Raw genomic sequence first — 27,261 nt, forward strand, 5'->3', positions numbered from 1 at the left:
GAGCAAGTCCTACTCTTTTACCACTCCACCAAACTAATTGAAGTGTCAAAATAATAACTTTATTTACTCTTATACTACCTCCGTCCACAAAAAATAGACAATATTGTAAATAACACGATTTTAATGCACAATAAGTAAATTAAGAGAGATGGAAGGAAAATGTGGTGGAATAGTGTTAGTGGATAATAAGGTCCATATTTAGAATGATATGTAGGTTAGCATTTGTTTAGATCTTTCCATATTTAAAATTAGTCTAATTTTGGTCGACTGGGCTTAGGGCTCGAAGTCCTTACCATACGTTGGAGGGGAAGGTGGCGATTTCTTCTGAACCTTTTTTTTAAAATTTTATTTTATCTTATTAAAATTAATTATTGGCTAATATTCTAATGAGGTCAAAATTTGGTTAATGTTAGTTTTTTTACAACCCCGTTAGAAAATGATGATTCCGATGATATTTTCATTTGTTTGGAACTCGATTTTCAAAAGGTGAATATTGTTGACCAACTTTGTAAAAAGACAATACGTTTAGAAACAAAAAAGGACTTTAGTTTTTAAGTATAAGGACCACAAATATGCATTATTGAAAACATATGACCTTAGCATATTTAAAAAGAAGAGACGGTTCATGAATTAGGGAACTGTCTCAGGGAATCTTCATCTCGTATGACTTATCTGGTTGTATTAGATGGCTTAAGGGATATGCGAGCATAGGAACAACTCCGACCATACTTTCCAGATGTGGGAAATGGTAGTCGAATCATGATTACAACTAGGATGACGAATATGGATTGCGTTAGAAAATATATTCACCAAAAGCGATTCTTGAAGCGTGAGGCAAGTTGGTGGTCGTTTCGTAAGATAGCATTCTCTAACATGGAGATGGATGTGTATGGATTGCGTTAGAAAACATGGAAGGACTTCCCTTGGCACTAGATAGTCGAGATTGGTGAAGTCGTATCTAAGCTACCAAAAACGGTGGAGTGTTGGAGGAAAGTTGCTCAAAATATGAATTTACATATTCAGGAATTAAACAAGCATCCCAAAGGCTGTGAATGCTGGATTGCCTCTGCATTTAAAGGCATGCTTTCTCTATTTGTGCCTATTCCAACGTCACTATGATATCCCAACTTCGGGTTGCTGAGAGATGTTGGTTTCTCGGATTACAAAGATAACTACCGGGCGTAATACAACCCAAAAGAAAGGAAAGGAAGAACTGAACTTAAAAATACAACGTATAATCGAAACTACTAAACCAGTGTGATTAGCCGAGTCGAGGAGGCCTCTTCCCGCAAGACGAGATACGCCCCGGTAGTGCTCTTCGGTTTGGCGTGTCGTCCCCAAAGGTAAAACGGCTACGTCTCTATTGATGCAGCACCGCAATCAACAGAGCTCCGGCGAACTGGATGGAGGAGAGGGCAGAGCTTCGACAGAAAAAACTATGCAGGGAGAGGGAGAGAGCTTATGATGCAGAATGCTTTTTGAATTGTGTAGTGATGCATGGAATGGCTGGCCTATTTATAGGCTCAGTCCACTGCAGGGGGTCAACAGCCATGATGGCTGTCATCATGGCAATTCGTAACCGACGTCGGTTACAGACGTGTGGCAGGAGTGTGCCATCCGTGTGTGGAGCGTGTTGTGTGGAGCGTGTGGATTTCTCACGTGGCAACCGTGACTGTGCCTCGCTTGACGACGTGTCAAGCCACTTGGATTGCTGACTCGGCGGTGGTCCAAAAAGAATAGTTTGGGCCAAGCACCAAGCCCAAAGACCACCCAAAGACCAATTGCCAAGATCCAAGTCCAAGTCCAAGTCCAAGTCCAAGTCCAAGATCGAGATCGAGATCGAGATCGGGATCGGGATCGGGCTCGGGCTCGGGCCCGGGCCCGAGGCCCGAGGCCCGCGGCCCGCGCCCGCGACCACGAGCACGGGCACGGGCACGGGCTCGGGCTCGGGCGGGCGGGCGGCGGCGGCGGCGCGCGCGTGTGCGCGCGTGTGGGCTCTTTCACCCATCTTGGTCCACTATAATTATTAAGTAACATAAAGTCACTTAATTTATACACATTAAAGATGTGTTAATCCTCCAATGTGGGATAATTAACACTAGTTAATTATTCCCTAAGCTCCATCTCCAAGCTTTAATTAAAAGCTAATTATGCCCAACTTTAATCCACTATTTCTCACTCACCGGAAATCGGATTTGAGAAAGTGAATATACTACATTTACCTATGTAAAATGTAGATCGACGCTATGTCATTTAATTTCACAAAATTAAATGTCTCGTCACATTTATTATTTGGTCAAAATCCATTGACCGGGCATATTTAATCCATGATTTTTACAATCCCCCACATGAGTGGAAATAGCCGAATGCATATGCATGCAGACACAAGCTCAACCCTCGCGAGGTATATAAGCATAAGGATAGGTAGTTGTTGACTTTGAACCCTCCATAGTCGACACCATCGGATACACAGGCGGCTTAGTAGCGCGATGCTTTGAACTAATCCCCCACGGCGTGCACCGAGACAATGGTGTTAACACTTAAACACCTCAACCTCATCCGTTCTCACGTTTTGTGTCCATTGCGGTCTTGGACACCACTTTGGATTCATAAGTGCGTTTTTTTTTTTTTTTATGAAGCGACCACACTTCGCACTTACGTAGGTGATTCTTAGTCAAGTACCTTGCCATACTTGGTCTCTTTGAGAATTCCATCTCTTTGAGATCCTTAAGAACCATTAAAAGTCATAGACTTAGCCTTTACCACGAGGCAAGCTCTCCAACACTCTATTGCTCTCTAGGGAATAGATATAGTTTGAGTGTTTTTCCATGAACTCTCATAGCTTAGTTGTCCCTTTGAACCAAGTTCTTGGGATCTCCAGTCATCATGGTTGGGTTACCACTATGACAATTCTTTAGTTTGTGGATTTCAAACCCATTCCCTCTAGCAACTTATTCATTTGATCACGGTTTAACCCTTTGGTTAGCGGATCCGCTAGATTATCTATTGACTTCACATAGTCAATTGTAATCACCCCTGTTGTGATCAAATGTCTCACGGTGTTATGTCGTCGACGTATATGTCGAGACTTACCGTTATAGAAACCATTGTTTGCCCTTCCAATAGCCGCTTGGCTATCGCAGTGAATCAGCACTGGTGGCACTGGCTTAGACCAACATGGAATGTCTTCAAGGAAGTTCTTAAGCCACTCGGCTTCCTCACCAGCCTTATCCAAGGCAATGAACTCCGATTCCATTGTTGATCGGGCTATACAGGTCTGTTTTGTGGATTTCCACGATACAGCACCACCCCCAATAGTAAAGACATATCCACTTGTTGAAAGTGAGTCTCTATTATCGGATATCCAATTGGCATCACAGTACCCTTCAAGCACCGGGGGGTATCTCGAGAAGTGTAGCCCAAGATTTTGAGTGTGTTTTAAATATCTCAAAACCCTCACAAGAGCTCTCCAATGCTCTTTGCTTGGATTGCTCGTGTAACGACTTAACTTGTTCACGGCACAAGCAATGTCAGGTCGAGTGCAATTAGTCAAGTACATAATGCACCCGATGACCCGTGCATACTCTTCTTGTGCAACGGGCTCGCCTTTGTTTTTGCTCAAGTGAACGTCGAGTTCAATTGGAGTCTTAACCGGCGCGCCATCATAGGCTTTGAATTTATTCAATATCTTCTCAACATAATGTGATTGTGTTAAGATGATTCCATCATTCGTTCTTAGAATCTTCATTCCAAGAATTACATCGGCTAGACCCATGTCTTTCATGTCAAAGTTTCTCTTTAACATGGCCTTTGTATCGTTAATTACTTGAGTGTTGCTACCCAAGATTAACATATCATCAACGTAGAGACACACTATAACATGACCGTTATTAGTGCTCTTGATGTAGACACATTTGTCGCACTCGTTGATTTTAAACCCATTTGATAACATCACATTATCAAACTTCAAGTGCCATTGCAATGGCGCTTGTTTCAATCCATATAGGGATTTCACGAGCTTGCATACCTTTTTCTCTTGTCCAGGTACTACAAACCCTTCGGGTTGTTCCATGTAGATTTCGTCTTCTAGTTCACCATTCAGAAACGCGGTCTTTACATCCATTTGATGAATCTCGAGATTGTGCAATGCAGCAATAGCGAGAAGCACCCGGATAGATGTAATCCTTGTTACAGGTGAATAGGTATCGAAGAAGTCATGTCCTTCTTTTTGTTTAAAACCCTTTACTACTAATCGGGCTTTATACTTATCAACTGTTCCATCGGCCTTAAACTTTCTTTTAAGAACCCATTTGCATCCTAAAGGTTTAGCACCTTCGGGCAAATCAACCAACACCCATGTGTGGTTTAGCAAAATTGAATCAATTTCGCTTTGAACAGCTTCTCTCCAATGCAGCCCGTCTGGGCCAGCAAAGGCTACTTTTATCGATGTTGGTTCTTCATCCAACATGAAAGCAATGTAGTCAGGACCAAAAGTTTTTGGTGTTCTGACTCTATTACCACGTCTTAGTACTGTATCTTTTGGATCGGGCCTTGCACGCTTGCGCGATTCAGGTTCCGCATCTGTTGATTTAGAACTAGTGGCTTCTTCTTCCACTTGTTTAGAACTAGTGGCTTCTTCAATTCTTGTCTCAGAATTGGTTGATACCTTTTCCTTATCTTTGCAAGGAAAGGTATTTTCGAGAAATACAGCATTCCTCGACTCAATTGTTGTTCCTACTGTGATAGTCGATATTTCAGACTTGTGAACAACAAATCGATATGCACTACTGTTAAGTGCATATCCAATGAAGATGCAATCAACCGTCTTAGGTCCGATTGTAACTTCTTTGGGCGGAGGAACCATCACCTTTGCCAAACACCCCCACACTTTGAGGTATTTGTAGGATGGCTTCCTTCCCTTCCACAACTCATAAGGAGTAACATCTTTTCCTTTGAGAGGGATTTTATTCAAGATATAGTTTGCTGTCAAAACAGCTTCCCCCCACATGTTATGTGGTAATCCTGAACTGAGTAGCAGTGCATTCATCATCTCTTTTAGAGTTCGATTCTTGCGTTCTGCAACACCATTAGATTGTGGTGAATATGGAGCAGTTGTTTGATGAATTATACCACTTGCGTTGCATAACTCCTCAAACGGGGCTACATATTCGCCTCCTCTATCGCTTCGAATCATTTTGATTTTACAACCAAGTTGATTCTCAACTTCGTTCTTATAATTTTTGAACGCCTCTATTGCTTCATCTTTGCTTCTTAAAAGATAAATGTAGCAATATCTTGTGCAATCATCTATGAAAGTGATAAAGTACTTTTTACCACCTCTAGTTTGCAACATCTTTAAATCACATACATCCGTGTGAATTAATTCAAGGGGTTTTGTGCTTCGTTCAACCGAGTGAAACGGCAACTTAGTCATTTTTGCTTCAAGACAAATTTCACATTTATCTTGGATATCCAATTCATTAGCCTTTAGTAAATCTAAATTTACTAATCTTTTAATGGCTTTTGAATTTACATGTCCCAATCTACAATGCCACAAATTTGAAGACTCAATCAAATAAGAGGAAGTAGATGCTTTATTCTTATTGGCCAATGGCTTCGCAACACTTCGAGTTGCTACACTAAGCTTGAAAAGCCCATCGGTTACATAACCTTTTCCGATGGATTTTCCAAACTTATACAAGACAAACCTATCGGACTCAAATACAAGTTTAAACCCTTTATTAACTAGTATTGATCCTGACACTAGGTTCTTGCGGATGTCCGGGACATGCAGCACATCCTTCAAAGTGATAGTTAGGCCAGACGTCATCATGAGAATCACGTTGCCAACGCCGAGGACTTCGGACGATGCTTGATTCCCCATGTTGATCTTCCTCCCTTCAACAGCAGTGTAGGAGGCAAACTTGCTCCTGTCGGAGCAAACATGAGCAGTAGCGCCGGTGTCGATGTACCAGCCTCCCTTGTTATCAACAAGGTTAACCTCTTCAGTGACCACTGCAATGAGGTCGTTCTCATCCCAGTCCTTGAACTCCTTCTCAACGACGTGGGCTGCCGGCTTCTTCTTCTTGCTGCGGCAGTCTTTGGCAAAGTGGCCCGGTTTGCCACATTTGTAGCAGTCGCCTTCAAACTTCTTTGAAGGCTGCTTTCCCTTCCCTTTGTCGTTTGGACGGTTTGGGCGAGGGCGTTTGTTGGAGGGACCGCCCCGCTCCAACAGGTTGGCTTTGGCTTCATTTGGGGTGAAGCCTTTAGCCTTCTGATCACTTTTGCGCACGTCGGCCTCAATGCGCAACTTCACGATCAAGTCTTCAAGGGTCATCTGCTTTCGCTTGTGCTTGAGATAACTCTTGAAGTCCTTCCAACTTGGAGGGAGCTTGTCAATGATCGTGCACCTTAGGAATTTATCGGGCAAGGTCATCCCTTCAGCCACTAATGAGTGGATGATCATTTGGAGCTCTTGGACTTGCTCCATGACGGGTCGAGAGTCGACCATTTTGTAGTCCATAAACTTGGATGCTACAACTTGTTCCGTCCCTGCAGCATTATCTATGCTATACTTCTTTTCTAGGTTTTCCCACATTTGTTTAGATGTGGTTACATTGGAGTATACATTGTACAAACTATCATCTAAAGCACTTAGAATGAAATTTTTACAAAGGTAATCTCCTTTCCTCCAAGCTTCATAATCTGCCATGACTTCGAGCCTAGTCTCTTGGTCGCTTGGTGTGGGCGGCTCGTTCTCCGTGAGGAAGTTGGCGACGCCCAATGTTGTCAAGTAGAACAACATCTTCTGGTACCACCGCTTGAAGTCAGATCCTCCAAACTTTGGTGGCTTCTCGGCAGGTGGCATCATTCTTGGTGCCAAAGGTGCCGCAGTTGGTCCTTGGAAGGAACCAATTCCGTTGCCCCCGAAGGAGCCAACAACTTGGTTGGGCATAGAGCCCCCACCATTCATGTTGGGCATAGAGCCCGCCATGGTCGTACCAGCCCCGAAGGGACTAGCACCCGCATGAGACCCGAAGGCCCCAGCATTCGTGTTGATCCCGAAAGATCCAACACTAGTATTGAGCCCGAAGGCACCAACACTCGATCCATTAAAGGATCCGAAGGAACCACTAAAAGTGGAACCAACCGAACCACCAAAGGTGGAACCAGTGGACGCCCCGAAGGGGTTGTCCCAAACCCAAGGGACGGTGGATGAAGCGGCTGGGAAGCCAGGAGTTGGCATCATCGAGGGAATCGATGAAGTGTTGACCGGTCCAGTGGTCGCCATGGTGGAGGGAATGGCGGCGGCGGTGGTGGCAGCGGCGGTGTTGGAGTCGGTAGACATCTCCAGCAAAGGTGTTTAATATTTCGAAAGTTTTAGTTCAGTTTAGAAGTCCAAATTCCTTCAAAGGCAAGTTATCTCGTCTTGCGATTGTTGGTTTCTCGGATTACAAAGATAACTACCGGGCGTAATACAACCCAAAAGAAAGGAAAGGAAGAACTGAACTTAAAAATACAACGTATAATCGAAACTACTAAACCAGTGTGATTAGCCGAGTCGAGGAGGCCTCTTCCCGCAAGACGAGATACGCCCCGGTAGTGCTCTTCGGTTTGGCGTGTCGTCCCCAAAGGTAAAACGGCTACGTCTCTATTGATGCAGCACCGCAATCAACAGAGCTCCGGCGAACTGGATGGAGGAGAGGGCAGAGCTTCGACAGAAAAAACTATGCAGGGAGAGGGAGAGAGCTTATGATGCAGAATGCTTTTTGAATTGTGTAGTGATGCATGGAATGGCTGGCCTATTTATAGGCTCAGTCCACTGCAGGGGGTCAACAGCCATGATGGCTGTCATCATGGCAATTCGTAACCGACGTCGGTTACAGACGTGTGGCAGGAGTGTGCCATCCGTGTGTGGAGCGTGTGGATTTCTCACGTGGCAACCGTGACTGTGCCTCGCTTGACGACGTGTCAAGCCACTTGGATTGCTGACTCGGCGGTGGTCCAAAAAGAATAGTTTGGGCCAAGCACCAAGCCCAAAGACCACCCAAAGACCAATTGCCAAGATCCAAGTCCAAGTCCAAGTCCAAGTCCAAGTCCAAGATCGAGATCGAGATCGAGATCGGGATCGGGATCGGGCTCGGGCTCGGGCCCGGGCCCGAGGCCCGAGGCCCGCGGCCCGCGCCCGCGACCACGAGCACGAGCACGAGCACGAGCACGAGCACGGGCACGGGCACGGGCACGGGCTCGGGCTCGGGCGGGCGGGCGGCGGCGGCGGCGCGCGCGTGTGCGCGCGTGTGGGCTCTTTCACCCATCTTGGTCCACTATAATTATTAAGTAACATAAAGTCACTTAATTTATACACATTAAAGATGTGTTAATCCTCCAATGTGGGATAATTAACACTAGTTAATTATTCCCTAAGCTCCATCTCCAAGCTTTAATTAAAAGCTAATTATGCCCAACTTTAATCCACTATTTCTCACTCACCGGAAATCGGATTTGAGAAAGTGAATATACTACATTTACCTATGTAAAATGTAGATCGACGCTATGTCATTTAATTTCACAAAATTAAATGTCTCGTCACATTTATTATTTGGTCAAAATCCATTGACCGGGCATATTTAATCCATGATTTTTACAAGAGATTCATCGAGCCTGAAGCAGATCAAACCTTGGAACGGATAGCTGAGGCATATTTGGACCACCTTGTTTCTAGAGGTCTTGTTATAGTTCAAGGGCGGAGCTACACTGGTAGAATCAAAACCTGTGGAATGATCCGTAAGCTCGTTTTGGATGTATGTGTCAATTAGGGATGTCAATCGGGCCTGCTCACCGGGTTTCGGGCCAACCCTATTCGGGTTGCGGGTCAATCGGATGCGGGCTAATCGGGTTGTTATTTTTCCAGGTTATATAAGTTCAACCATGACCCTAAAAGCTTGGGTTTCTGGCTAGCCCATCGGGTTAATCGGGTTGCTACCGATAAAATTAACATGCGATCAATCCAATAAATAATGGTGAAAATTAGTTATATTTATAAAATGTAAAATATTTAATTTAACTATGATAAATTTGAGATACATGCTTAAATTCAAACATAAACATTTTATGATCAAATACTAATATTTGAGATTTATGCAAAATAAAACATAAACAACAAGAAATTTTAAAGCATGTTTAGAAATTTAAATATATTTTTTTAGTGAATTTGAAGTTTGGAATTCATTTATTTATTATTATATTAATAAAAACTTAATATATAATTTATATATTTAATATATAAAATGGAAAGTTATTTTTTCAGTAATCTATATTATAAAATAATCAATGAAGTGTCGAATTAGAGTTAAACAAATAGAATAATATAAATTTTATCGGGTTTCCGGGCCAGCCATCGGGTTTTCGGGTCTGGCCCTAACGGGTTGCGGGTTAATCGGGTGCGGGCTAATCGGGCTGTAATTTTCAGCCCTAACCCTATAAATTTGGCAGGTTATTCGGGCCAGCCCACAGGTTGCGGGCTAAATTGACATCCCTAGTGTCAATGAAGCTCGGAAACAAAAATTATTCCACGTTGTAAGCGAAGACACTTCAAGTTCTGGAGTAGGCATAAAAAAACAAAGGCGGGTGAGCATCCAGAGTGATGTTACACTTGGAGTGATGGGGTTAGGTCGGATGCGCTCTCTTGTTTTGCATAGGGTGGTGAATTGTTGGTTTTTATTGGTGAATTTCCTCCTGTTCTTAGCTGCTTATATGTTGCAATCATGTTCATAGTATTGTGATGCTATTATTACTTCCATAAATTGCAACACATGTGTAGTCATAGAGATTGTTGATTTGTATTGATTATGATGATACGTCTCTGCATGGGGGATGAATTCACGTTGGAGGATGGATTTTAGTTGTTTTAAATTATTGGTTTTGTTTTACATGATTATATGCTACAATTTAGGATGCTTACTTGATACAAACTTCCACATCTTTGTTGATTTTTGATGTATGCTTAGTTGAGTGCAAGTTTGGGGGAACCCTTGTTTGTCTATTGTTTAGTGCTCTTTTTAGAGTTTGGTTTTCTTTTGTAGGAAAATGACAACCAGAGGTAGGGCCGAGAATGCGAAGAGCTACGGAGTTAGCCTTCCAACGGATGAGCATAAGGCAATGTGGAAGAGAGCACCCTCACGACACCCCCACGAGTTGCCCCTCGGTACTTTGGGGATCTTAGAGGATTTCTGGGCGTTGTGCAATATTGGGGAAGGGAATGGCCTCATCCACATGTTTCAAGGAAGGTGGCCATCATATAGGAGACTCACTCTCGAGTTCCTAAGCACACTCAAGGTGCACAAGAATTGCCGTTCCCGCACCCTCGAGAGCATCGACTTCCGTCTTGGCAACCGCAACTTTTCTCTTTCCATGGAGGACATTTGTGAGGTGTTCCATTGCTTCGACCCCAATCCCGATGAAGAGGTCGACTATGAGTACTCCGATGTTTGGGGTGCAATGACCACGGAAGGGGAAGATCATGAGCCGGGCTATGCCAAGTCCTCGTCCATCCGCAACCCCGTTTTGAGGTACCTCCACAGAGCCATTACTCAATTGATGTTCGCAAGAATTGACGGTGGGAGTGTGTCCCAAACCGAGATCAATGTCATGTGGTGTCTTCTCACCAAGAGGGGGTTCAACTATGGGATCCTCTTCACTCTCTACGTTGACCGGATTTCTAAAAAAGACGGGAGTGTTATTTGTTGCAGGAGATTGATCATGACGCTTGCAGAACATCTTGGCGTCTCGACCACGGGATTCGCCGAGGATATGGGGGACCGACTTATCACCTATGAGGTGCTCTTCTCGGTGAGGCTTTTGAAGACCGATTCTAGCAGTCAAGCATTTTTCATGCAAGTAGATCGGGACCACTTTCCCGTTCCCATCCTTCATTTGACCAAGGTCGACACGTGGGAGAACCAAGTCAATTGGAAGCTCAACACGCCCATCCACCGGAGAGCCATTGAGGACAACCCCGTTCATGGGGAGTTTAGGAGGAGGAACATTCCTTCTCGCATCCCCGCCTTCGACCCGGAAGATGACTCTGCCTTCGAAGCCATTGAAAATTATCAAGAGGAGGCAGAGAATTCACATGCTCAAGGGAGTGGGGTGCCGCCACAAGAAGAAGAAGAAGAGTTTCAAGCCAACACCTCCGCCCAATTAGGAGATATGTTCTAGCCAACACTTGGGACAATCGATGGACGGAGCAACACCAGGAGAATGCCTTCAACCGCCAAGGATGGGGCGACACAAGGTGATTGGCGTACAGCGGAGCAAGTCTTTTGGGAGCGTCTACGGCTAGATGATGTTCATCAACATCAACAAATCACCGAGCTCCAAAGGATGGTCGTCGAGGCTTGCGAGGAGCGCTAAACCATGAGTGGTGTCATCACCTATCTCATTGGCGCTTTCGACGACCTCAACGCTCCAAAGGATGGCCGTCGAGGCTTGCGAGGAGCGCCAAACCATGAGTTATTTTCCCGTCGGGAGATAACTCGGCGGTTGATAGAATACTCCGTCGTCCAATTAGGATCGGCAGAGGGAATTTTGGGTGTCTATTATGTGTGCGGATTCTTCCGTCAGGCAGAGAGCCAAAATTAAGATTGGAAAACACACGTTGATCTTTGATGAGGAAAATATTTCATTAATTGATTGTATGATTAAAATGATAACAAACTCTTTTATTTATAATACTAGAATACTATTGCCCTAACTTATTGAATAAGAAAACAAAGATATGGAAAATATATGGTGAAACAAAAGATAACTAAATACTAAGATATAGGGATCGTATCATTTGTCCTAACTAAGATGACTCATTACTAAAAATAGAAACATTTTTTTCTCTAATTTATTCATTCTCTCTTACTTTACTTTCTCCACTTCACTTACAAAATAAAGTTGTATAAATTCCCGTGCCGCCCAAGGGAAGGGGTCATCTTCCTTTGAATGGAGGGAGTAAGCGAGAAGAAATGTGTTGACTTTTACTGAAAAGGTAAATGACTACACTACCATGGAACATACTAAAATGACAAAATAACTCAACTATTATGAAACAAGAGAATATATTTTATACTCCTTCCGTCCCATGTTACTTGAGGCGTTTCTTTTCAGCACATGATTTAAGAAAGTTGTGTTTAGTGATTTAAATAACGTAGAGGAGAGAATAAAGTAAGAGGTAGAAGAGAGAAGAAAGTAAAAGAAAGAATAAAGTAAGTAAGATTGGATGTTTTATTTTTAGCTAAAAAGAGAAATGACTCAAATAACGGGAGACAATCTATTTTTTTTATACTAAAATATATTCAAAAAACAATTCTTTTTATATTTTTGTATAATAGAGAATTCTATTTTTAAATTTGAGTATAAATATAACATAAATATATAATATATATGTTTATAGGGGTGTATTATATTGCTAATTCACCGTTAAGTTGCTAACTATAACTCAATGATAGACATTAGATTTTCAAATTAAGGGCCAAGATCATTCAACCCAAGTATCAATACAATATACAAAAAAATATCAATAAGGGTATTAATGTCAATTAATAATAAATTAGTTATAACTAACTTTTAAAAATATCTCAAAACTTTAAATGCATATAACTATTTCAATTTAAATTATTTTTTCGCATAACATATATCAAATTATAGATAATTGGGTAAGGATTCCAACGAGATCTACATGCATATGTTTCAATATCAAAATTCAAAAAAAAATTCATGAATTTTTGTATTTTATTAAGAAGCATGTAATATCAATACAAATTACATAATATGTCAATATAATGCTTGCACAATGTCAATACGAAATTGTGTTGACATTATCATATCTTCATGTTGATATATTTTATACACTGTATTGATATTGAGCTCATACATCCTAAATTTGATAGTTGTTATTATCTTTTTAATAATAAAAAATAAAATTACACATGACAATTTATAGACCGTTAGATCTCTAAAATCCTAAGGTCTTAAATTAATTGTAGTTAGCAATTGATCACATCCTTATGCTTATATATAATAATCAATCGGTATACAGGTATACTACGGTATACCAAAGCGTCGGTATATACCGACGATTCGGTATGTCGGTATACTGAAGATTCAGTATACCATGGTATACCGCGGTATAAGAAATCTAATACCGTTACCGTACCGAAAACTACGGTATACCGAAAAATCAGTAATTTTGGTATTTTTTCTGTACGATACGTCCGGTATTTCGGTATAATTCCCCACTCCTAAATATAAGAATATACACTTTACTGAAGAAAGGCTAAAAATATACCTCACGCACGTATTTTTTAAATAATCAATGATATCACAGGCAATGTAAGAATACACACTTTACTAATATTTACTTACAAAAGAATAATTATGAGAGCTGAACCATTTGAAATAATAATTATAAGTATAACATATTTTTTGGAACGTTTGATTTGTGCATTTGGATCCCTCGTGTTCTTAAAAAATAGTGTAAGAAAATAAAAATAAGATGTGAATTTTCTTAAATATATCCTGTCTTTCGTGTAGAAAGGTTTGTGTAGTTAAATATAGGCGGATTATTTGGGTGATTAATACGTTTTGTATGATTGGTAATGAAGAACATTTTGGAGGTATGATCTATACGAGTTAATTCCTATTTAATACGCACCATACCAAGAGATGACACATGTGGAGAGAGGGTAGGGCTTTAGCCCCTAATGAATTTATATTTTTAATTTTTTCTTTTATAAAGTTTTATAATTTTTTTGTAATTTATACATATAATTATACTAAAGCCCTTGTTAGTAATTTAAATCACATAGAAAATTGTATTCAAATAATATTTTGAAAATATAACCCTTATTAATGCTCATTTCTGCGTCCGCCCCTGACCATACCTATGAAGTGTTTGTGCTTGGGACCATGAAGGAATAGGTATAGGTATCCCACAGATGAAACTCAGCTAATTACGGCTTCAGTGCCTCATATCCTATTTGACTTGAAATTGAAGCCGCATATGCTATTGAAAATTCACATTGAATTAATTATGATGAGCTTTAAGATAAGAATTAAAACTAAATCTAAGATAATTAATTTAGTATTCTTGTTTGGTAACAAATCCAAATATCAGGATAAAGACATAAAATGACTAATCGAACCCTATGAAATTACGAATCGGATGTGCTTCTCAATTCTTTTATGAAACAGGTGAAAGAATAAGGTACTTTGGTAATTTTATATTTTATCTAGGTGATGGATATAGGCACGATATGTTAACGCCCCTGTTTTGGGCTGATAACATAAATGAGGAAATGAACTAATTTGTTTAGGACCTAGACTGGCCAAGATGGACCTAAGTCTTAAACATGGGCAATATAGATAAATTATCTTATTTACCAAACACTCAAATAAATCTAGATAACTCATCTATATTGATCCAAGCAGGGGTGGCGTTTAGTTTAATGTTGACGGTGACCACAAGATCGACTGTGATGAGGAAAATCTCAACTGTAGGAAATAATCAGTTCGGTTCGGGATGGAGTAACTTTTAGGCTATAACAACTACAAGTTCTGGATGATATATATGGAGGCATACCTTCAAGGTCAGGTTCTATGGGGACTGGGTCGCCGCTAAGTTACCTAAGATGTTCCTGAAAATGCCAAAATACGAAGATCAAGTGCGATAAGACGCTCTGAGTCCTCAAACTCCCCACTAAGAGATTATACTTCTCTTTTCCAGAAAGCGATAAGTTTAAAACAATGACCACCATTACATCTATTTATGCATAATCAATTCTCACAAATACTTATTCCATGAGTCTTCAAAGACTATAATTAGCAAACGAATACAATAGCCATTAACAACGATAATGCATAGTCATAGTGTGTGCAGTAAAATGTGAAACAGAAGTAGAAAGACAGTGATCTGTAGATTCTGTATCTGCTTCCCGCGAAACAGATCGTCTCTTTCTTGTCAGCAGAACAATCCTCCATTTGATTGCATTTTGGTCACACTCACACATCACATTGACTCATTATCACTCTATAAAAAAACATTAAACCATGCATGGAAAAGACTAGTAAGCATGTTGCTTATTAAATTCAGCAGAACACAAGCACAGAAATTAGACATTCATTGAATCCAAGAGACGAGGGCTCTTACTACTATCATCAGATGAAGAATGGATCGTAACTTGTAGATCATCATTTCTTCGGTCCGCTTGCTCCTCCTGTATGAGTCTTGCTGATTTAACAAGGGAGTTGCCGCAATCATCCACCTCGATAACTTTGAGTGTTAGGATATCTATCATATCACTTGGGATCTCTTTCAGATAGTAGCAACGCCTGATAACTAATTTTTGCAAAACTGGCAAGTTTTTCGGCTCTGCTTTCAACTGCTCTATACTCAAGTCTTCCAAAACCAGTAATTTCAGAGAATGATATACAGCATCGCCGAATTCCCATCTGGGGCCACAGAAGGCGTTCCATCGCAACTTTAGTACTTGAAGATCTGGTAACTGATCAATAATGATGGCGGAATGCTCATCCCACAGAAATCCACATCTTCCCAAGGTTAGCTTTGTAAGACCAGATGGGAAACCTTCAAGGGAGAATGCAACTCCGGATGGGTTTGTGACTGCGCATTTGAATGACTCCAGTCGATGTAGATGGCTAGAAACATCACCAGTAGATGAAATTTCAACAGCGTGGACTGCAGGATCAAACTGGATCCTTAACTTGGTTAGGTTGGGAATTCTTGCAAGAACTCCATCAACACAAGTACGAAAACTCACACCTGAAAGCGTGAGAAGCTTCATTAGGTGCAGATCAGCTGAAGGAAGTGGCAGGTCGAATCCCATGCAATGTAGGTGCCTCAGTTTTTGTAATTCCCATATCTCCAACGGCAAGAAGACAGGGGAACTGATGGCCCGACTTGAAACAATAATCAAGACTTGAAGGTCCCAGAGTGTGGATATCGATGATGGCAGCTCCCCATCAAATGTTATGGCCAGGTACCTCAACCGGACCAGCTTCAGTATTTGGTCCGGGAACTTGCTAAATCTTATAGGAAGTGCATGCAGTACTCTTAGCCATTTAACGCACTTAAACACCGGCAATGGATCTTGATGCTCTGCGCACATAAAAACAAGAGAGCGTACAGGTGAAACAGCCATCATTCCCAGTAAAGCATCACTCTGGATGCTCACCCGCCTTTGTTTTTTTGTGCTAGTGTCTTTGTTTACAATACAGAATATTTTTTGTTGTTGAGCTTCAGTGACACAGACATCCCGAATGAGCTTATGGATCATTCCGCAGGTTTTGATTCTACCAGTGTAGCTCCGCTCATGAACTATAACAAGACCTCTGGAAACAAGGTCCTCCAGATATTCCTCAGCTATGCTGTCCAAGTTTTGATCGGCGTCAGGCTCGATGAATCCCTCAGCCACCCATAATTTAATGAGTTGAGAAGCAGGGATGTTATAGTTTGGAAGGAGTAGGCCCAAGTAGAGAAGGCACGCCTTTAAATGGTGAGGCAATTCAGCATTCACAACCTTTGGAATGGTTGTTTTCCAAATTATATTTTGAGCATATTCCATCCAAGATTCGACCGTTTTTGGTAACTCAGATACGCATTTACCAATCTCGACTAGTGCAGAGGGATGTCCTCCCATGTTTAAGACAATTTCCTTGCCGATTCCCTCAAGTTCCGAAGGACACTCCATGCCAGAGAATGCCATATTACAGAACAACTCCCAGCTTTCGTGATCGTCTAGTAAACGCTTTTGGAAAATAGATTTTCTGTAAGCAACACGATCGACGTTAGTCATCCTAGTTGTGATCACGATCCTACTACCATTTCCGTCATCTGGAAAGTAGGGTCGGAGATGATCCCAGACTCGCATATTCCATAACTCATCTAATACAACCAGATAAGTCCCACCAGATAAAGATGCCTTGAGACGGTTCCCCAATTCATGAACCGTCGGTTTTTCCTTTACCTCGGAACCCATTAGTACTTCACAAAGCTCACGCAGTAGTTCTTCCAACTTATATTCTACACCAATTCTTACAATTCCGCGAGTTGTGAACTTGTCACGAATGTATTCATCGTTACATACCTCCTTGGCAAGAGTAGTCTTACCAATGCCAAACATCCCAACAATATAGACTAGCTGGAGCCTGGAATCTGGATCCAAAAGCCGTTGTCGCAGCATCCGTACTTCATCTTCCAATCCCACAATCTCCTGGTGGATTTCTGATACAACAGCAACATCAACACCAACGGCAACATCAGTGGGCAGTTGCTGTTTTCCTATGAGATCATTTTCCTTGGCTTTTAACATATTGCTCAAGCGACGGAGATTATCTTTGAGTTCCACCAATTCTCGAGAAAACCAACTCCCATCTCCTGATCTCTCAGATCCAGAACGAACTAAATCTGATAAATGGGATTCCATCAGATTTCGACTATTCTGTAATACATCCTTGATATCTTTTTCCACTTCCTCAACGCTGATGCTGTCTTCCAAAGATTTCACTTTATCAAAAAATGACTTTAGGTAACAGAGGTCTTCGTAAAAGGGTTGAAGCTCTGAGCTGGATACTTGAATTCTTGATCGACCAGGATCAAGAAGGAGCTCTAAAGAATGCTTCAGAGAAATGAGTAATGCATAAGCCATTTCTGCTCTCTATCTCCAACCTGCACTGCACTTATTAAACAGACAATACGCGCGATAAGTCAATACCCAAATATTGTGTTTCAAACACATCAAGTTTCAAGAAAAAAAAAAAAAACTAACCAAGGTGTCAATTAAGGGGGTCGACCTCTAAGAACTAATCCGTGATCAGATTGTCGATTATCTCATGTATAGTATAGCAAATTCTGGATATGAACTAAGATTTGATTTGCAAGAAAGGGGGCATGGCGCTTTCCTAAAGTCAACGATGATGAATACAAAGGTACTAGCACATTGAAAAGGGTTGAAGCTGAACTGAAACACACAATTACGATAACTCAATACCCAAATATTCGTGTTTCAAAATACAACAAGTCTCAATATTTTTTCTAAATCTGTAATAGAAAAAATACCGAAAACTAAACCAAGTGTGATTTAAGGGGGTCGACCTCGACGATCAGAGGTTCGTGTATATATATATATATTATTCATACAAATATTGGCATGTGATCCATAGCTCAGTTGGTCAAATCCTTGTGGCGGTGAATATATGTTGTGTTTTGGGATTTTCTCAAAGCTAGAAAACTTGTATAATTAAATTTGTTGTTAATTTCATTAAACTAAATTATTTTAGTATTTATTACACTAGAATAAATTTCAATATGTTAGAATTATCATACAATAGAAGTTCAATTTTAAGTACTCCAAGGAGATATAATCGACCTCATCTTTGTTACATGTATGTTAGGTGATTCCACTTGAGGTTTTTTAGATTCAAGATTATAAGCCCCTCTATTTTAATTGATTAGTCTTATTAGGCCGAAAAAAGGTAAATTGAGAAGGTATATTTCTCATTTTATCGCTTTAAAAAGGTAAATATATATGCTAAAATAAAATCCAACATAGGATAGCTACTGCATTGGGCTTCTATGAAATGTGTATAAAGTGTCTGAAATGCAATCACACAATATAATAAGATAAGAGTCTCAATTTGGTTCAAAGACTACAATATGGGAAAGATACAAACAAAGAAAAACTCATGAAGGAGCTATAAGCCCACTTCCAACACAATCACAAAACACAACTAAAAACACAAAGGACTCGACGCCTAAAGAAGGGTACAAAGCGAGCCCGATCACGTCTTCATCGTCTCTTGGCCATCGTGGACGTGTAACAAAGCAGCAGCAGCTGAAAATGGCTAGCAGTTCGCTATCAAATTAAGGGAAATTAAATACTTCACTACATACTAGTAACACACTATACTACACCTTCAATTACACTACATATATACACGTTTATCTCAAACCAAGACATACAGTTTAATAGCCAGAAGTTGTAATCAAGAAATTTATACCATTATTGTAATTAAGGGCAAAAAGAACATTATATGAACAAATATAGCATGTTTTTGATTGCTTGGAGTTTAGCATTTTTACCTTTTTTGCTTCTAATATGTTATAGAAACTTTGAGGCCGTAGTTGTTGTGCTCCTCTTGCTGCACCTTCCGAATTTGTTTGGCTGAGGCCACTACAGAATCTCCACATTCATATATGCTAATTTCTTTAAGTGTTGGGATTTCACCAATGGCACTGGGGATTTCCTCTAGCTCATAACATCTGTCTACAATCAGCTCTCTGAGTCTAGGAAAGTTCGCTTTATCGGCTTTCCAGCATACCAAATTTAAGGATTTGAGACATAGATACTGCAGTGAGCTGAATTCATCCACTTCTGTCAACTCCCACACTTTCTCTGCCTCACTTTCAAAGACACAAAACATTATTTTGAGCACTTTGAGATTCGGTAGTGCACATAGAGTGGTCAACAAACTCTGAAATACTACACAACCAACTAGAGTTAATTTCCCAAGATTACATGGAACTCTGATTTTGTGCAGAAAACGGCTACCTTCGCATTTTAATTTTTCGAGTTTGTGAAGATGGCTAAGATCAACCTCAATCTCTGGTGAGCCTTCACAGTAGATTCCCAACTTTCTGATATTTGGAATTGTTTCGAAAAAACCACTCCTAATTAGTGAAGGAACTACAAGCACGCAGGAGAGAGTTTGCAGCTTCTTGTGGATAAACTTTGCCTCCTTGATTTTGAACTTTGCAGAGAACTTGACATGTCTTAACTCAGATAACTCCCAAAGATCAGATGGCACATAGGGCACATATAGGGGGAAAATCAAGGTTTGCAGATACCATAACCTTGATAACTCGATTGGTAAACCTGAAGTGCAGGAGAAAGCTAAGTAGCGAAGGTTCGCAAGTTGTAATATTTCTCCTGGGAACTCCTTGAATACCACTCTCAATACATCAAGCACCCTAAGCAATCTTAATCTGGAAAACATAGGAGTTTTAAAAGTCTTCCAAGTGTGTATGAAAGATCGAGCAATTGGCAACAATTGCTCAGCTTCACTTTCATATGATGAATCAAAGCTTACACAACGGAACTTGTCCTCATCAGCTTTCTTTTCGCATACATCCCTCAAAAGATCATGGATTGAATAACTCAATGGTTTGCCATTGGACTTTTTTCGTGAAACAGAAAGTAGATTCCTGTCCACAAGAGCATTTAAGTAATCCTCGGCCTTTTCCTCTAACCTCTTATCTCCATTAGATTCCACAAATCCTTGAGCTATCAATAGACTCACAAGTCTAGATCCTTTAACCTCATTAGCCTGTGGTAAATCTCCCATATACAAGAAACATGGTTTCAAGTAAATTGGTATGTAGTTATAGCTCAAGGTAAGTGCACTGAGGAGCGGGGAGAGGTTGTCTGACCTAACAACTGAAGCTTTGAACTCTGTCAAAAACTGCTCCCAGACCTCTCTTGATCTTTCGAACTGTGACAAGAGCCCTCCAGTCACCTTAATGGCAAGAGGAATCCCCCGGCAATGTTTCGCAGTCTTAGTTCCTATCTCTTCTAATTCAAGAGGGCAGTCCTCTTCTCCAAACACAACTTGGCGAAGTAGATCCCAACTTTCAGATTGCGAAAGTAATTTAACCTCGAAATGCATATAGTTTGGTTCACGCCTCCCTATATCAGCAAGCCTGGTGGTGATCACAATCCGACTCCCCTTATTGTTGTCTGGGAAGCACATCATTATATTATCCAAGAATTCGGTGCTCCATACATCATCTAACACAATCATGTATCGTCGATGAAGCAATCTCCTATACAATTTTTCTGCCAACTCTTGTTCACTGCATTCAATTACTTCATCACTGAGGTTTTCATTTGGGACACCAATAAGACTTAATAAGATTTCTCGCATATTGAAAACGTGAGAAACTAAGACCCAACCACGGCAATCAAAGTGACTAATAATGTCTGGATCATCGTAAAGCTTTCGAGCAAGTGCGGACTTACCTATTCCACCCATGCCTATGATGGAGATGATCTCCATCTTTCCCTCCATATTTGTAAGAAGATCCTTCAACTTGAGCAGATGTTCATTGACTCCCACCAAATGGTTCTTGGCGCTCGATAAACGACCACGAGCTAGCATCTTCTTTTCCTCCAGCTCCACGAGCTTCACAGATTGCTGCAAATGATCTGGTGTTGGACCACTGCCACCTAACATCATCGTCCCCTCCATGAGCTCCACCACTTGCTGCGTTGCAATATCCAGCTCTTGAGTTACTCGCTCCAGATCTTGCTGCAGATCAAGTTGTTGCTTCACTTGTTGAAGATATGGTGTGAAGAAAGTAAACAATAGGAGAGATCGATCCGCGCCTTGAGGTGCTGAAAGCATTTGATGAACCATGCGAGATTCAATAACATCTTCTGCTCTATATGCTGCATCTCTGATTCGCCTCTCCAGATTACTTCGTGCTACTTTGGTGAGCGGACACTTGTGAAGAAGCTGCTGCAGAGATTCAGTCTTTTCAAGTATGGATTCGAGTTGTGGTTTGTTTTGATTAACAATCCACCGTGTTTGTTCAGGATCAAGGATTTGTTTTAGGATTGTGATGAGGGATTGGAGATTGTATGCCATTTTTCTGATCTCTTCTCAATTGCAAATAGTAGTATATTGGATTGATGACCATAAATTGCATCTATTTTCTTTAGTCAATAAGCTCATTAACTATTTTAGATTTTAATTAAGGCTTTTCCTCCTTTTTCTTCGTACATAGTAGTCTGACACATGTTTTTTTACTGCAAACTAAAAAGTGTCAGTGGAGTTAGAAGTATAAATTTTTTAAAGTTTCTTTTATCTCGCACTGCAAAAATTTTAAGTTTGTTTTGTAAATATAACCTAGTTCAAATATACCAAAAATACTATACTAACATCTGAAATTTAATGCAAATAACAATGCAACTTGACAGTATATTATTCACGGATAATTAATAACATTGCAACTTGAAAATATATTATTCATGTGTCGGTGACGTAAAATTTGAAACGGATAGTTACTAACAATGCAACTTGACAGTATATTATTCACGGATAATTAATAACATTGCAACTTGACAGTATATTAATAACATTGCGACTTCACTATATATTATTCATGTATCGATCGGTAATTGAATACTTATACTCCATCCATATCTAGTTAAAATTAAAAGACGGTTTTTTCACGAAAGTGGAATTTTGTTAGTTAAATATATAGAGAAAAGAGTAAAATGGAATAAAGCAGAGGGAATTAAAACATAGTACTAATTTTTTATAACATATTGTAGGCCGTATACGTTCTTTATAGAGCTGTACATACATTTCATAAGGGAAGTATATCAATGTATTATTGGGCTAAATCACTCTATATCAATCATTCACTCTACTCTTCTTGTTTCCTTCTTTCTGTTTTCTTTTCTTCTTGGCATATACTAACATGGATCAATTCTTTTTTTGGTAAAGGATTTTAATGGAATTCCATTTTAATGAAGAGCATTAGTCGTATTCCGCCTCAGGGAGTGACGCATAACTCTTATGCGTCACTAACAAAAAGACGCATAATCCTTATGCGTCGCTATTAAACGACGCATAATCATTGTGCGTCGTTAGTTAATGACGCATAACCATTGTGCGTCGTTTATTAGAGACGCATAATACTTATGCGTCGTTTAATAGCGACGCATAACTCTTATGCGTCTTTAGTTATCGACGCATAATACTTATGCGTCGTTAGTTGAGTTTTAAAACGGGCAGAAGGCAGAATCAGGCAGAAACGCGACGAAAGAGGCGAAGCAGGCGAGGCAGGCGATTTCCGACGAATCCGAGCAAAATCCGGCGAATTACCACCATTTTGCAACCATTTTCCGGTAATTGTTCTTCAATTTGGCTAAATACATCCTTTAATGTTTAATTTGGGCAGGTTTTCCGTTATTTAGTAAAAGTAGGGTTTTTGATTAAATTGATGGATTTTTGGTATTTTTGTGTTGTTTTGTTGCATATAAGTAGCGATTATGATGAAATTATGGGTTATGATGAAATTGATGGAATTTTTGGACGACTTTCCGTAATTTGTGTATTTCATATGGATTTAATTTAGCAAAATTAGCGTTTATGATGAAATTGTTGGATTTGTTGGTCGATTTTCCGTAATTTGGGTATTTCATATGCATATAATTGAATGGGTAGAAGCAATTGATTAAGTTTTTGTAATTGTGCCCCTTTTGGTGGGCGATTTTATGCATATATTGTGCCCCTAAGTTGCAATTTAGTTAGCTTGTTGATTGTTGAGTTGTTATGAAAAAAATTTGAAGCATGGGTGAATGTTTTGAAGTAGATGGCATCTGCAAGTTCCGAACAACAGTTATGCTATGGACCTGAGGATCCATCACTACTGTTTCATCAGAGCGAACACATTTCAAGCTCGTTGTTGGCGAATGGCACAACAAATGTGTTGAGAAGTCGTAGGACGGAGAGTAAGGTGTGGGCATTGCCTATACATGAAAATGTGATGTATTGGCTAGGTGTATGGGGGTTCAGAGGCGTGGTTGAATGTGGAAGACCGATGAGGATGGACAATGAGCTAATAACTGCCTTGATCGAGCGCTGGAGGCCTGAGACACACTGTTTCCACCTTCCAGTTGGGGAAGTTACTGTTACCTTACAGGATGTGCAAAGCCTGTGGGGTTTGAGAGCAGACGGTCGTGCTTTCACTGGCCGTGACTACCCTGTTGGATTTGAAGATTGGTCCAGCAAGTGTAGAGATTTGTTGGGATGGATACCTGACTCAGAAACCGAAACGAAGCACGGTGGTTTGTTGATGACGTCTCTGATCCACCAAGCGACGATGCCGTTGGGTGATGGGCTGCCTGTGTATGCATACATTCAAAGAGCACGCATACATGCTCTGATCCTGTTAGGGGGGCTTATTTTACCGGACACCACAGGGTGCAAGGTCCCCTTTATGTGGTTAAATGCCTTAGACGATCCGGAAGATGTGGCTAATATCAGTTGGGGTAGTGCTGCGTTAGCATACCTGTATCATTATTTGTGCGAGGCTTCTGTAGGCAGACAGAGAAGAGATGTCGGTGGACCTATGGTTCTCTTGCAGCTGTGGGCCTGGGAAAGAATGCCTACATTGAGGCCAGCCTTCTTGATATCGCCTATGCACACGCCGTATACCCCGTGCGGAGCCAAGTAATGTTTTTGTTTAAATTAACTCACATAATTATGTGTTTTGTTGATAACTTTTGACATTAATATTATGTATAGGTGGCACGGAGTTACTGAAATTGGAAATGCGCCCCGACATTCAGTAGCTCATTATCGTGATCAGTTATCACTGATCCGTCCTGGCCAGGTGAAATTTATTTGTGTTGTCTTAATTAATGAATTTACTTACTATAGTATGAACCAACGCTCTAATCGGCAACTCTCTCACACCCCTCAAGACGTTATTGTAGCACTCCGACATGTTTGTGGTGGCCACCCCCACCTAAGTCCACCATCGTAGCACAGTGACCAACATTCTTTTGTAATCCTATTCAGCATTCGAACCGCACCACTGTTGACATCATATAGTGCTCGACGTCTTCTGGCAAATTTACGTTCCTGAGAACTGACCCCCAACTTCCATATAATGGCCTTCACATTGGGGCCCTTGTGCTTCTTCAACACATTTGCCCTCACATGAAGCAAACAAAATTTGTGGTGTATCTGCGGGGCCCTAGTCATGATTTCAGACTCCATTGCATTCAAGAGTCCTTTATGCCTATCTGATATAATGCACACCTCCCTCTCGTATTTCACTACATGAGTTCTGACATGATCCAAAAACCACGACCAACTGTCATTGGTTTCTTCATCCACCACAGCATATGCAATAGGCAAGCATGTCTTGTTAGCATCAAAACCACAAGCAACAAGCAACTTACCTTTAAATCTTCCTCGAAGGTGAGTCCCGTCCACTGTTAACACCGGTGCGGCCTTCTGGAACGCATGTATTGCAGGCCCAAATGCCCAGAAAACATAGTTGAACACCATTGTACGCCTCTGACTCAACAGATCGTTATGCTTCCACTCAACAATTGTGCCCATATTCTGTGACTGGAGTTCAAACATGTAGCTTGGCAACTGCCTAAACGACTCCTCCCATCCACCGTATACAAACTCTATAGCCTTTCTCTTTGCATACCACGCCTTCTTATAACTGATTAACACACCAAATCTGTCTTGAATATCAGCTATTATTGAGAAGACCTTGAAATCGGCACATTGTCGCACATGATGTCGAATCAACAGAGCTATCATTGGGGCTGAAAAGTTAGCATGATCTCTATTAGCACGATGGCCTATACAGGTATGTCGATTCTTCCACTTCCTAACTTCCCACATATCGTCATGCGACCTTTGTGTAACTGAAACCTCCCACTTACATTCCCTCGCATTTTCAGCATCGGTGGTGCTGATGATGCCTGCCCCTGTGACTGTCGTTCCTGCTGGAAATTTGCATACAGCATGCCACCTTCTTAATTTGCTCTCGACAACCTTAAACTGTTTTTCATTCCATAAACTCCACATAGTTATAGCAGTTTTCACGTGTAGCTTGGAATCAAATTTTGTTCCCAACACAATCCGATGCGGCTCATTCTCATTCCAATACAAAAGGCTGTGTTCATTACCTCCCACATCATCCGATACTCCAGAAGGACGACTTGGTAATTCACGAAAGAATCTAAATCCATTAGGATTGTATTCCGGAAGTGGTTGTTCACCTTGCATAACAGGTTTACATGGTACTATCTCATCATCAGAACTAGCACCGACATCATCAGCACCATCACCATCACTGAGATCGGGGTCTGGCTCTGTCTCGGATAGTGGCCTTGGCTCATCAAGATCATCTGCATCATCTACCTCATCATTCAATCCAACACCAACATCAGCAACATCTACAACATCTACAACATCTCTCTGCTCATTCATTTGGTCCACCCTCGCAGATGATCCAATACCACACTCAAAACTCATTTGTTCAAACCTCGCAGATGCTCCAATACCATAATCAACAACTGGTGGGATTTCTTCACTCCTCACAGGTGAATACTCAACAAATAATTCAATACACCCACTTGAATTTTGAGCATTGTTGAACATAAACATTACACTATCATCATTGCGAATCACAGAACATGTATAACTCATACCGGAACCATAGACTATACATTGTCTCCATAATAATTCAATTGTGTGTTGGTTCATATCTATTCCCATCGCATCACAAATCATTGCTACCAACTCATAATAGGAAACACATGAATTTAATATAATGGAGCTCCTCGCACGAGGTGGGTCATAACCAATACCCATATGTGGTAGTTGAACTACTCTACCACCCCAATACAAACTCACAAATACTTGCATGATTTCTGCATCAAAAACATATAAACCAACGACAATTATGGACATTTTCCTACAAGCCCTAATTTGTATAAATTGGGTAAAACTAACAAATGAAAGCACAATAAACATGAATAATGATGAATGTAGCTAAATTGATGAACAAATTACCGGATCTTATGGAGAAATCGCCGGAAATTGCCAGAAAACGCCGGAAATCGCCGGAAATCGCCGAGATAGAGGAATTGAAAGTGTATGAAGGTGCGTTCTGTGATCTGCGTGTGACTGGAGGCAGATAAAAGCCGCCTTAACGACGCATAACCAATGTGCGTCGTTCATGAGCGACGTACAACCCTTATGCGTCGTTAAGCGACGCATAATCCTTATGCGTCATTACTTAACGACGCATAATGGTTATGCGTTTCATTAAGAACGACGCACAATCATTATGCGTCACTCCCTCAATTAGAATGAATCTATTCTCCTTCATTAAATTGGAATTCCATTACTCTCTTAGCACAAAAGAAGAAAGACCTCATACTAACATAGTAGTAGTAATTAAACAGAGACGTTAGCCATAGTGACACAATTTAGGTACTTCAATATAGATGGTGTAAACTAAATTACTGATAGTGATAATAAAATTTGAGGTTGGGACCATATATCAGCAGTATCATGTTCAACTTTTGCGAAACAAACAACATCAAATTGTGCAGCAAATTAGACAATAGTGGGAACCAAAATAGTGTAATGCAA

The 27,261-nt window shown here is 40.7% G+C and overlaps 2 protein-coding genes and 1 long non-coding RNA gene across 8 annotated transcripts; 1 reads left to right on the forward strand and 2 right to left on the reverse strand.

Annotated features, from left to right (window-relative positions):
* Positions 1-14,737: 14,737 nt before the first annotated feature.
* LOC121786150 (putative late blight resistance protein homolog R1A-10) lies at positions 14,738-18,169 on the reverse strand. Of its 4 annotated transcripts, XM_042184696.1 has the most exons (3): positions 17,832-18,168; positions 15,194-17,736; positions 14,738-15,073 (listed from the first exon to the last, which is right to left on the reverse strand). In XM_042184696.1, exons 2-3 carry the CDS (start codon positions 17,709-17,711, stop codon positions 15,069-15,071), a joined length of 2,523 nt encoding a protein of 840 aa, XP_042040630.1. In that variant the 5' UTR covers positions 17,712-17,736; positions 17,832-18,168; the 3' UTR covers positions 14,738-15,068. The 4 variants fall into 4 exon arrangements, with proteins under 4 accessions (XP_042040630.1, XP_042040629.1, XP_042040628.1 ...); XM_042184695.1 differs by having other exon boundaries at positions 14,738-17,731; positions 17,832-18,169; XM_042184694.1 differs by having other exon boundaries at positions 14,738-17,741; positions 17,832-18,169.
* A 458-nt stretch (positions 18,170-18,627) lies between these two features.
* LOC121786151 (putative late blight resistance protein homolog R1B-16) lies at positions 18,628-21,768 on the reverse strand. Of its 3 annotated transcripts, none has more exons than XM_042184698.1 (2): positions 19,145-21,768; positions 18,628-18,896 (listed from the first exon to the last, which is right to left on the reverse strand). In XM_042184698.1, the coding sequence occupies exon 1, from the start codon at positions 21,706-21,708 to the stop codon at positions 19,156-19,158; it is 2,553 nt and encodes an 850-aa protein (XP_042040632.1). In that variant the 5' UTR covers positions 21,709-21,768; the 3' UTR covers positions 18,628-18,896; positions 19,145-19,155. The 3 variants fall into 3 exon arrangements, with proteins under 3 accessions (XP_042040632.1, XP_042040634.1, XP_042040633.1); XM_042184700.1 differs by having other exon boundaries at positions 18,628-18,906; XM_042184699.1 differs by having other exon boundaries at positions 18,628-18,917.
* A 3,463-nt stretch (positions 21,769-25,231) lies between these two features.
* Positions 25,232-25,616, forward strand: LOC121787234. Its single transcript, XR_006047302.1, has 3 exons — positions 25,232-25,266; positions 25,350-25,465; positions 25,560-25,616. It is a non-coding gene; the product is annotated as an uncharacterized LOC121787234 (long non-coding RNA).
* Positions 25,617-27,261: the final 1,645 nt, after the last annotated feature.

This window comes from Salvia splendens, chromosome 22, assembly GCF_004379255.2.
Source record: "Salvia splendens isolate huo1 chromosome 22, SspV2, whole genome shotgun sequence".
NCBI classification, from domain to species: domain Eukaryota; kingdom Viridiplantae; phylum Streptophyta; class Magnoliopsida; order Lamiales; family Lamiaceae; genus Salvia; species Salvia splendens.